Source organism: Pecten maximus, chromosome 1 (genome assembly GCF_902652985.1).
Source record: "Pecten maximus chromosome 1, xPecMax1.1, whole genome shotgun sequence".
In the NCBI taxonomy this organism is placed as follows: domain Eukaryota; kingdom Metazoa; phylum Mollusca; class Bivalvia; order Pectinida; family Pectinidae; genus Pecten; species Pecten maximus.
Genome location: NC_047015.1, coordinates 41,759,350 through 41,772,119, shown reverse-complemented (window position 1 = coordinate 41,772,119; position 12,770 = coordinate 41,759,350). Strand labels below are relative to the sequence as shown.

Genomic DNA, 12,770 nt, shown 5'->3' with positions numbered 1-12,770 from the left:
GGCCATGGTAAAGAACCCTTAGCCTTCCTCACAGGGGCGAACGCCCAACTAAAGGCCAATAGTGAGGTATTGTCAAGGGAGACATTATGAAGTTATTAAGAAAGAAGTAAAAAGATAAGATCCCAAATTTAGTCGCCTCTTTCGATGCAATGGGGGCAGCAGGTACAATTCTTACACCCTACCCGCAGGTGGCCGAAAGACTAGGCGAGGTAAACATTTGCTGGTTTTTTCCAGAACCGGGCCGTTGATGGGCTGCTAAATATCCCGTGTAAATACATGGATTTGACGCCCGTACTGCCGGGGGAAAATCTGATTTAAGATACCTATTGTAATGAGCTCTCTGTGGTACTGACACCGGGTTTAAATACAACACTATATTGGCTTACTTTAACATTTTACTTTTTTTAAAGCAGAAAGTATCACAAATTTGTTTCATCCCATTGATTTGTCTTATTTGAATTTATCTGTTTTCGCAAATATTAGAGGTGTTCCAAAAAAGAAATGGAAATTGGGTACATGGTCATCAAAAACGTGTAAAGTAGAGTAAATACATTTGGAACATATCAGATGTATTTCACATAAGTTAGGAATAAGTACGAGGAGTTTCTAATAAAGATGGCGGCACCCATGTGTTTGCCAGCCGAAACCAAACATAATAAAAACAATGTAAGTAAAGCGGTTTTGACAAACCAAGCCATTGCTCAACGTTTGGTAGTCTTAACATAATGATAGAATAATTATCATTAAGCCACGCTGCGCTTGGGCTACACCACAGTTGAATGACTTTCATCTGTAACTGTGACGTTGAGAAAACAAACCGGTATCTTTCCTCGACTGATCGCTGTCTAAGGTAGTAATTATTGTCCATTGGAGCAGACCATATGGGCAATTAGCGACTGTCTGATATGAAGTGGCTTCCTAAGTTAACATTGCAGCCATTATGAATTAATCTTAACTGCCTTTTTGAAATGGCATAAAAATGCAAATATCACAGACTAGCGACGATCTTTAATCTATTTCCATTTTCGGCTCTGAACAGAGACGCTAACTACAGGTATTTGGCTATGGGGGGGGGGGGGGGGGGGGGGGGGGGGGTAAACAAGGTCGTTAGCCGGGTTAGACGGGGAGTTGCCTACAAAAGGTAAAAATATTGCATCGGGAGTATAAGAAAAGGTCGCTGAAGACGACAGAAGTCGCTAAGTCAAGCATAATAAGGGCAAAGTCTTGCACTGACAGGTCTGACAAGGGTTTAGATACTGTTTTGACGGATGCGTTATCTTGATGATGCAGTGAGTAGCTATCCGTTATTATTACAGGGTAAATATCTACACCATACTGAAGGCTTAGTTTCATTGACAAACAGATCGATCACAAACAGCAGACAGACGGAAAATGACAGGTGAGGAATTCAATATTGTTTTTATTTTGTTATTCTGTATCATATGTTTGGGATTTTCCCTGAATACATATTAAGGTGATCCATTTAAAATTCCATCTCAGAAAAAAACTACTTAGACGTTTGTCTTTTAAATTATCCTGATATTTGTAATTATATTTTCTTGGCATAAGAACATGTGTTAAGCTATTTAGGCATTTAAAATCTGACATCTTTACATATGACATATTTTCTTTGTAGCATGCTGGCGATATGGCGTGTTATCTCTCAATGGTTTCATGACTTTTGGAGTTTACTATTTTATGGAAATCCCAGTAGGCCTGCAAAATGAAATGACATACAGTTATGTAAGTACGTGTAGTTCACGACTGCACAATCAGTAAATGATGGATATGTGGTTTCCTTAATTGACTAGATGATTCATTTATGGATGACAGCATACTATTAAATTAATGACAATTATTACAATTATGCTTGAAAAAAACACACGAACAAATAAGATGCAGTTTAGCTTGTACTGGTGTACCACTGTAGAATTATAAGTAGTAGTGTATCATAAATGAACAATATATATATTTGGCGTTGGTGCTGCGTTTTGTTTGTTACTGTTTAAACTTAAAGTAATACACCGACAATGTTTATAGTATTTTCTGAATATATACTGCATGATTATAACACATTTCTTCACAGAAAACATACCATAGACAGTCATGAGCATAGACATCAATTGTTCATGGTTTGTGATGTAGCTTCCATATGCTTACAATGGTAGGCATATAATGTATTCAATTTATATTGCTTTTGTGGTTTCAATAGGATGACCAATTGGGTTGGTCTTAAGACAGTTTTTAAAGAAATGCGAAACAGTTAAAGTTGCATCATGGGAAAACTGATGTAATCTATGAATTAAGAGTAGTACTTCTCCTTTAAATTTTCTTTTCAAATATTTGAGTTCTGAAGGAGATTTAATTCACCGGTATGAAGCAGTATCAATGATCGACATATACTATATATTTAGCATACATAATTTAGTTAATATCTAAAGTCAAATTCTTTTGTACGCATATTGACATTCAGGGGCAGTTTCATAATGACAAACTCATCGAAAAATGAAACATTTGAAGTGGCAATGAAAATATTAATAGTTATAGCGATTATTTTGTCTTTTTCAATTGACAGAATGCATACATCGGATCAAACAATACGATGGACCAGACCAACTGTAAAGTGTGTTTAGGTCTCGGAGAGTTTCGGTACAACCTATTATTCTCGGTCACAAGATGGGCGTAAGTGCAGGATATTCTCGTAAAGTGGTGTTCATATATGTCTGACGCCAATAACATATAATTTTGTGACGGGTTCAATGTTATCTTACCTTTGAAATGTTTATAACAGCAAGAGGTACGAGCTATTTCAATTAAAAACGGCTAGTGAAATGGGATAATGCATGGTCTACTTAAAAAGAAGAATAAACACCCTAACTTGATAGCAAAAGTTGGAATATTAGCTTAGTGAAGTGTTTATATATTTATTGGTTGCAGGTCAGCCGCCGTGTGTTTACCATCGGGATTCATGATAGACAGACTTGGGAACGGTTGTAAGTACAAATTAATATGTTAATATTTTTATATAAAATATGTCACATATACGATCGCCTAAAGATTGTATTATTGCCAGAAACAGATAGCATCATTTAATTTACCTACCGTGTTGATTTTTTATTTAATACTAAGGTCACATGTAAATCAATACTACTAATAATAATAATACAACTACAGACACCCTGATAAGTTAGGTATACATGTGGATACTTTCGTACTAGAGTTTTGCTGACTCAGAAGAAATGCATGATTGCTTATTTGTAAAACTCAACATGACGTCATTGACAATTACTTGATTATATTGTGAAATCGTAAAAATAGAAGCAAATTATGCGTAGTTGTTTAGTCTGTTCAATTTTGGTTTTAATGTGTTAATGAAATGTGGCATGGTTTTACTTAACTCAATTAAGGTTTTGGTCAAAACGTCGTATTTCAACCAAAAATGAGATATCTGTAATAAAGTCACATTAAGCTTCATTTTAACTGTTTATTTCAGGTTCTGCTATTGCTTTTAGCACCTTGGTGTTGTTAGGCTCAATTCTGTTTGCTGTGGGAGCATTGTCTCATCCCCCAGTGACTACACCCATGTACATACTGATGGTTACTGGATATGGGTTCCTGGCGTTTGGAGATACATCTCTCTGTTGTACGTATTCAACTCTTGTCTACCAATCAGTAAATTAACAATGTCTTTGAAATGGTATTAGCTTATATTCCCTTGATAAGAAGTTTTGAAACAAATCATTAATATAAATACGGTCTTTCATAAGTAAGCCTTTTTTTCAGACTTCGTTAAACATAAAAAGTAGGTTCCATGGAAAAACATCAAAAACGAGAAAAATGGAAAATGTTTGCTTTCTGATCGGAAACGTCTTTGTTGCGTTTAATGCTAAACTTCAAACTGACTAATTGGTACATCCACGGGAAAAACTGTGTCCATGTATTGGCTGACTCGCTCTTGATTTAATCCTCAAAAACCTTAACTTAGTACATTTCCTACAGGTCTGTCCGGTCAAAGTATGGTCACGTCATTGTTCTTGCTTCAAGACTGATAATATGCTTCTAATATTTCCCAAATTCGATAATTCCCTAAACCAATAGTTTTATTGAATAATCAAATATTTCCAACCTACTGATTGGCTAAAATTATGCAATTGGTACCATTGTTTGCACTGAAAATATCATATTGGCCGGTCGTTCACTCAAAAAAATAGCTAGTTGACTCGATGCTTCAAAAATGATCCTGCAACATGGATAAAAACAAATTCTTTAATTTTGAAAGCAATATCATAGTATACTGTTGATAATTTAGCGAAATAAATGTACTTTGAAAGCAAATATGTAAAATGTATTTACTAGTTTCTATCAGTACAACGATTTCTTTCATTCATTGATAACGATACATTTTATACCGTAGTAACAATACTGTAATAGACTTTTGGTTACGATAAATGGTTATATGTCTTGTAAAATATAATGTTACTTATATTATGTCTCTATTGTTGTCTTATTTCCTATCCATAGTTGTGCAGGCTCGAGTTGTCTCCCATTGTTTCCCAGAAGCCACCTTAATTGCCTTGGCGTTCGGTTTCTTCGGCTATATGGGACAGGGAGTAAGCTTGTACACCACACCAGTCATAAACACGGCTGTAGGTCTACGTCCGGCCGTCTGGATAGGTATGCTTACGTAAAAGATTGTACGGAAGACCCTAAAATTAATGTGGAGGGGTTAGTAATATCAATCATATCGGGCAAATTATGCTGCATCAGCTCTTTCTTGAAATCGTCAGTGACATGTTGCTAGGAGCGTATTGTGATGGAATCTAGAAGGGAAATGACGAATGTCAAAATCGTCCTAAACATATGGATTTAACCTCTACAATGCATACATGTAGGTACATGGCAATCTAACGACATGTTAGTTATGTTAAAATCATATAAACGGTATACTGAATTTGAAATAAACACCTTCACACGGATGAATCCTATCGGCTCATATTTGATTAAACAATCACCATACCGTAATGATGCTTTTTTATTTTGCATTCCTGCATTAAATTGAATTTTAAAGTCATTGAGATAACATATTTTAAATCATAAATCAATTGAGAACGGATTATTTTGCATCAAAAACCTGTTCAAATCAGTTGGATTTAAATCATTTACCAGTAAAAAATGGATGGTTTTACATTATTTATCCGTTAACAGTGTATCGAAAGTTTCCTGAGATTAACGTTGTTGTAACAGATAAGGCAATGTGGAAACGGTATCTTTACAAGAGAACTGTAAGTGAACCATCCAAAATGATATCCAACATCCCAACAGCATAAACAAGTTAATATCTGTGGGAATTTGTGCTTTTTATTATCATATACAGTGGAACTGCGTTAACTCGAACTCGGAAAACTCGAATACCCCGCTTAACTTGAAGTAACTCGTCAGTCCCGGCCGAAATCTCTCTTTATCTTAGTAAAGAAAACTCGGAAAACTCGAACTCGGAAAACTCGAAAAACTCGGATAATACGAAGTGAAAATATTTGGTCCCAACAATAAAAATCCTATTTGAAATGATCGAATAACTCGAAGTATAATGTTCGTGTCCAACAACGATCGCAGGTAAACGCCGACATTTTTTAACAACTAAATTCCGTTTGTAATACATCAGCACTACAAACCTACATGCTATTATAAGTGTTTCATAAATTCATTAAAGAAATTGTCGGTGGAATCTTATAACAACAACTCTTGGTGATAAAAAGTACTGCTTTACTTACATCAGTTAATTTCCTAAGGCGGTCGCCGATATTAGTACACACGATAGTCAACAACTCATCTACCCGCTCGCTCAAGCGGAACTAATCTCTGACACACCGGTAGATCTACTTTGCTGATGTTTTTACAGGTGTAGAAATGAAACAGTCACCGGTGCCGATTAAATCTTTAAACTGCTGAAACAATCGCGTAATTACTGCCGGGGTGTTCATAATACGACTGTAACGGTCAGCGCTGTCTATTAAATCGCGATCGGATAAAACGCTAACTCAGTAACAGTAACATTTTATACGCACATGCGCAGCCCAACTTCCGGTGCTAATACACATGGAAATGGCGAGGTAATCAATAAAACGTAAGTAGGCCTATCAAACAGTATTTCATACGTCCAATAAAAGGTAATGGTTCTGTTACGTGTTACATACAATCTGTGTTAAACTTAAACGGTTATTTGATTTGACAGGAATAAATTGTTATTCTGTCGAATTCCGTTTTATCTTTATTCCTTTTGCAAACATGACTTGCACATCAGATCGTTATTGAAGTGAGTAAATGAAAGAAACTTTATCGTGACTGTTTATCGGCAAAACAACACCAAACTGCAAGTGACAGAACGAAACATTACATATATATTCACATGAATTGACCAGTCTTCACACTAAACTGATGAGCGACAGAGCGGAGTTATAATGATTATACAATGTTGACGAATATTGACCAAACTTTTCACCAAAAATGATAACTCGCTTAATTCGAACACTCGGATAACTCGAAGTTTTTCGTGGTCCCGTCGACTTCGAGTTAACGAAGTTCCACTGTACGTAACTGTGATATCAATGACATTAAAATATAGAAATAAAAGCATTTCTACATGATTTAACATCGATCAAAACAAACATATACACTGTAAGATAGAATATAACAATTATCTAACGTGTCAAAACATTGGTTGTACTTTCAACTTTTACCCCATGTTTAATAGTACAGGTAATAGGGTAATGGTGAGTATTGCTATCATTACAGGTCCAGTATCATGTGGATTCGGGTGTTTTTGTGCAGTAGGACTAGCTTTCCTTCTTCATCTACAATCGTCTGTAAAAGTTGTAGAGGATAATGAAAACAAGAAAGTATTGGTAAGAACCATTTATGTTTCCCCGTGACCTGGGTGACACGTTGATAGACATATGTGTTTTATTTCTTTTCTGATCAGAATAAAACAGCAGCTAAATGTACAGGAATAGTTCAATCTATTTTATCTTATTGAAAATACGACATGTTACCCATTAAATTACTTTGCTTCATGTAGATATAAGTTATCAAAAATATAAATCTGGCTCTAAACACCTACAGTAAAAAACAATATTTTGAACACCTGTGCATGGAATGCACTAAATCAACAAACACACAATTTGTTGTTTATCTTCTTACAAATCGTCATTTTCGATTTATTTGAATTTTAATAAAGACAAAAATTTTTCTGATAACATAATTATTTATAAAAATAAAATGACCAAACCTGATCTTGTATAATGTTGGTATCATTTCTGGGCCAATTTAACGAAAATCATTGCATCATGTTGATGCAGGTTATTTGGCTTTGGTTGATCGAAATTTACTGCTTTTATTTTCAACTGTTAGCGAATGATACCGTCTCAGAAGACATTTGTTTTTGTCTGGTCATTCAATTGCTATTTTCAAGACATTTGTTTTTGTCTGGTCATTTAATCGCTAATTTCTTCATTAGGGTAATATTTCACCAATAGTATTATAGTAGTATTGGTAACATTTTCCTTGTAGACAATTAAAGCGTTGCGGAGATTACCGGGATCATTCTGGCTGTTAACACTGAATTCGGGCTTCACCGGTCCTTGTTGGATCGTTAAACAGGCCAATTTACCGTAAGGAAACTTAAAATATAACAGACTACATCACTAAATACAATAATAGATAATTACAACCTGCAAATATCAACATAAATAAATGATAAGACTCTTCCTCTTATATTATTTTTTGAAATGTTATTAAGATATAAACTATTAGAAATGTCTAAATAATTAAAAATTCAAAGCATGGATCGGGGAATATGTTAAACTGTTAACAAAATTTGAATTAATGATATAATTCCAGAGAGTACTTGGAACTACAACACGGGTATACGATGACAGAGGCTAGTCACACTACTGGTATAGCTCCACTCACCTTCTTGTCGTGTCTCTTTTTTGGTTTATTACTGGTAATTATCAATTGTACATATTCTTATTATTAATCATAAGGTGTTGATTTTATATCTTTCCCGATGTTTAAAGTTGATATCTACGGAAGCTAGTTAGGGTCACAGCGAAAAAATGTATTATGTCGTAATAACGACTAGCTATGTCGTCATAACGACATATTATCTCGTAATAACGACTTAGTTATGTCGTAATAACGACTTAGCTATGTCGTAATAACGACTTAGTTATGTCGTAATAACGACTTAGAATCTCGTAATAACGACTTAGCGATGTCGTAATAACGACTTAGTATCTCGTAATAACGACTTAGCTATGTCTTAATTTGGAGCAAGTCATATGTGTGGTATTATTGGCTGCACAAATATGCAACAGATCAACAACGACTGGGGTTAAAACCACATACTCCCAAATCACCTAAAATTCTAGTTGCACACGCATTAATGGCAATCCAAGATGCTCATTCACTCTCTCCTAACATTAAAATGACCACTGGGTGTGTATGTTAATAGTCCCCGTTTATTATTGTACGTATTGCTTATATTATATACAGATTGTTACTGTTCTTCCTGTTTCTTTGTGCGTTTGGTTTTAATTTAGACATTCGCATATTTGTTTACAGAAAAAAATTGATTGTGACGGAATCATTCATACAATACTCTTAGTTTGGATTTCGTGTTTCTATGTTTTGCTGGGATTCTTCCCGAGTGTCAACCTAATTTTGATATCCTTGGCTGACGGGATAGGTATTGGGATGGCGACGGTAAGTGTCTTATTGATACCTTACTGCGATATGAACTGTTTCGTGACCCTATGTGTGACCTTTGTTGGTGTTGGTAATGATACTTTCTTCGTGTAAGCCGTTCTATTCGACAAATTTGGTTTAACGTTGAATGATTATCCAAAATATTTTGTATGACACCGTATAACAATTCTCAAAACCGCTTTTTATAACTTTTATTTTGTTGCACAACCTGCTTAATAAGTTTTCAAATGAGTGAGGCAATTGAAGAAAAGTATTATATCTTTTCAGATTTGATTTTTAGCTTTAACCTTAATGTATAATTTAAACTCATTCAATGAATAGTGTAGCGATGTTCGTTCGTGTATTTCTTTATATATCTTGTGATTAAAACTCTCAATGAAAAAATAATAATAATAAAATCACTAAAAATAGAGCATATAGTATCCTGATTTTGTTGTAGCTAATGACGTGGCAGGTTCTCGTGGTCCTATCTCCTGCCCAGTATGTAGGGACCCTTTCCGGTTTGGTGTATTCAGTAAGGAACATTTCGACAGCGCTTGCCTTCATTGCTGCTGGTTACATACTACAGAGGGGCAGTGTGTATGTATAAGGTCAAATAATTCTGTACATGTATATGCCAGTAATTCAAAACCAACTTTGATTTGAAGATTGTAAGCTATATATTGAGACACCATCGTGTAGAAGCCTGATGTGTTCCGCTCGCAATTGGTGTGACTATTTTACAAACCTCCGTACTTTCAACCGTAAAACTCTTCTACATTTTTGAACTTTTTTTTAGAATATTCTCTTGCATCGAGTTTTATGTCATTTTAGAATAATCGCATTTCTACAACAACTATGATACATGTATTGACAAAATTACAGTGTTCGCGCTTTCCTTTTGAATATGTCCACAATTTCAGTTTCTTAAACGTCTAAGGAGTCTTTGCATAACGAATCAATTGCATGATTCCCTCTATGTATATATTGCGTGCACTTTAAGTCAGAAACCGTGATGAATATCAGTTGATATAACTTGTTTCGCAATTGTTGTAAAATGAATAAAGTTTACATTTACACATTTAGCCAGAAAGGTCATTGTTGAAAAACATAGATAAAATGAATTAGTGCTGCAAAAAAATCTTATTTAATCACTTCTTTTAGACTCGCAACATATACAGTTTGTTTCCAACCTCCTGTGTATAATTCCTCAAAAGATACTTTTAAATCTACAGAACAGACAATGACGAGACACTGCATCACTACCAGCAGTTGTTCATTATGTTAATCCTCCTGGCGGCGATGGGGATACTATGCGGAGTTGCGATGAATGCGCTTGATATCAGAACGGTAAGCAAGAACGTACTGAGACACGGTTTATAGAAGTTGTAGTTTTTATTCCTCATGTTCATAATTGATTCTTTAAGCGTAAATCAATGTTAACTGATAAATCATTGTGTAATATATTCCATGCCTAGCAGAAATACAAGTACACATGTTGGATAATGTTGTTATTATAACTGAACCGAACAAAAATCCCTACGTATTTGAATTAATACATTATGTAATAATTTCAACATTAGTTATGTCTGCTTTTAAAATTGGATTTCAATGCTCAAGTGTCTTACGTCCCTATCTAGTCGTTTTCTTCAGACCGTGTGTTGTCGCGTGGTCACGTGATCGGCAAGGAGGAATATAATAACACTTGGTCGGTAAATATGGCCAGCACTCCCAATTAAAAGATTGTGTCGTACAAGTAAACGTGATACAAGTGTTCATCATGCTAACAAACTGGAGAAAAGTGCTGCACAATCTTCTAGTTATTAACCTACAGTTATGAAAATGCTCTAGAAACATGCATCTATTAACGAAGTGCCTATTTTTGCCTACTTTTTCAAAAAAAAGGTTTACTTTTCGCAAGAATGTAAATACTTTTCGTTGTTCTCGTTAAACGATTTATAGAGCAAGCATTCATGCTTCGGTGTTTGACATTTTCAGTGGTTTAAGTATCAAGGTCGACATATAAACGAACAAACGATGAAACAATGCAAAATGAATCAATGTTTTCCGAAATAATTAGGTTTTGCGTAACGTTTCCGATTACGTTTCCGCTTGAACATACAAGTTTGTATATTGAACACTGTGGTTAAGTCACCGTCCGCATTGTTGCCAAACGCAGCTGTGATCACGGATGGAGTGTCTAAATGAAAGTTGAACTCCTATGCGCAACATGCCGTTTTTCTTAAATCTGTATTCACACTTCGTATCGATTAATGCTATTGTATCACTGAAACACACAGAACAAAGACTTCGTGTCAGGTACTGCAGACATAACGGGGACCGGGAAACAACGTTGCGTCATCGGAATATACCAAATGCAAGAATATACGCTAATGAGCTACATAATGAGTATCAAATGAACCAAACAGCGCACCTTTAGCATGACCACCAACCTCACAAGAAACACATATAGCTGTAAACTATTTAACAAAAGAGAGAACCGATATAATACATTTATACTAGTTGGAGGGTGCATAACTTTGCTCCCATTTAGGTAACATGTCATTATATTATGCATCATTAGGTTCAACCGTTTCAGAATTATATTATTTATGATTCTGTTTTGTTTCAGGGCTGTGTTTTAAATTCCAGGATACGCAGATGGCAGCAATCCGATATAGAAAGAATAGAACTTATATCGAAAGCAGATCCATCCAGCAAGTACTGTGGTAATAGCGACGACTTTTGATTAATTGTAACTCATATTACGATGTTTTTGCGTCATATTATTTAGAATTGCAATTTGAATTTCTAGATCTAAATCAAATGAGTGTGTATACGTATATACAGTTAAAATTGACCAATACTTGTCTGTGATATGTTGAAGGACTGACCGCTAGGAACGTTATAACACTAATAAATTTGTTGAATGGACATCGAAATTAATATCTTTTTGTTTTTGATGTTATGTTGGCTCGCCTTTTTTCTCGCTACAACTGGATTTGGTAGCATTTCATCTTGAAGATTCCCAGATTTAACTCATCACTTCTCTATCTTCTATATTTTGCTAAACTCGCAATCAAACCATTATGTTTATTGCAACAGTCTTTAGTGACGCCATTAACATATTTGCATTAGTTGGAAAACAATAAAGTAACTATCTCAGATTATCAGTAAATGTTGTATACTGAACGTGCTAGTGTTATTATAAACAGTACTGATACGGTTCTAGTTAGTAACTTGTTTTACAAATAAGGAACAAAACTGTTTTAGTTTAATTCGTTAATATTTCCAAATGATATATTGTATTCGGTTGAAATGAGCTTGCTCCAATTTCTGTTTAGCTGCAAGTGACTTTTCAACATGAAGCAATGTCTAAACTCTTAAAATAGCACCAGACCCCCCTGTCTTATCTCTAATAACGACATAACACTAGACCGTGTCCTGTCTCTAGTAACGACATATCACCTGGCCATATCCTATCTCTAATAACTACATATCACCAGACCCTGTCCTATCTCTAATAACGACATAACACCAGAACCTGTCCTATATCTCATAGCGACACAGCACCAGACCATGTCCTATCTCTCATAGCGACACAGCACCATACCCTGTCCTATCTCTAATAATGACATAGAACCAGAACCTGTCCTATCTTTAATAACGACATAACACCAGACACTGTCTTATATCTCATAACGACATAACACCAGACCCTGTCCTATCTCTAGTAACGACATAACACCAGACCCAGTCCTATCTCTAATAACGACATAACACTAGGCACTGTCCTATCTCTAATAACGACATAACACTAGACCGTGTCCTGTCTCTAGTAACGACATATCACCTGGCCATATCCTATCTCTAATAACTACATATCACCAGACCCTGTCCTATCTCTAATAACTACATATCACCAGGCCCTGTCCTATCTTTAATAACGACATAACACCAGACGCTGTCCTATCTCTCATAGCGACATATCACCTGACCATGTCCTATCTCTAATAACGACATAG

At 35.2% G+C, this 12,770-nt stretch overlaps 1 protein-coding gene across 1 annotated transcript; it reads left to right on the top strand.

Annotated features, from left to right (window-relative positions):
- The first annotated feature begins 615 nt into the window (after positions 1-615).
- LOC117343646 lies at positions 616-11,494 on the top strand. Its single transcript, XM_033906129.1, has 7 exons — positions 616-666; positions 2,576-2,649; positions 2,938-2,993; positions 3,494-3,643; positions 4,522-4,674; positions 6,793-6,902; positions 11,378-11,494. Exons 1-7 carry the CDS (start codon positions 616-618, stop codon positions 11,492-11,494), a joined length of 711 nt encoding a protein of 236 aa, XP_033762020.1.
- The last annotated feature ends 1,276 nt before the right edge of the window (positions 11,495-12,770 follow it).

What these genes read in the sequence shown, in the direction of transcription:
- LOC117343646 (XM_033906129.1), top strand. Translation starts at nt 616, where the DNA reads ATGGCGGCACCCATGTGTTTGCCAGCCGAAACCAAACATAATAAAAAC. An exon ending in TTAGGTCTCGGAGAGTTTCG is followed by an intron (nt 2,650 to 2,937) that starts GTACAACCTATT and finishes TATTGGTTGCAG; the next exon opens with GTCAGCCGCCGTGTGTTTAC. An exon ending in AGACAGACTTGGGAACGGTT is followed by an intron (nt 2,994 to 3,493) that starts GTAAGTACAAAT and finishes TGTTTATTTCAG; the next exon opens with GTTCTGCTATTGCTTTTAGC.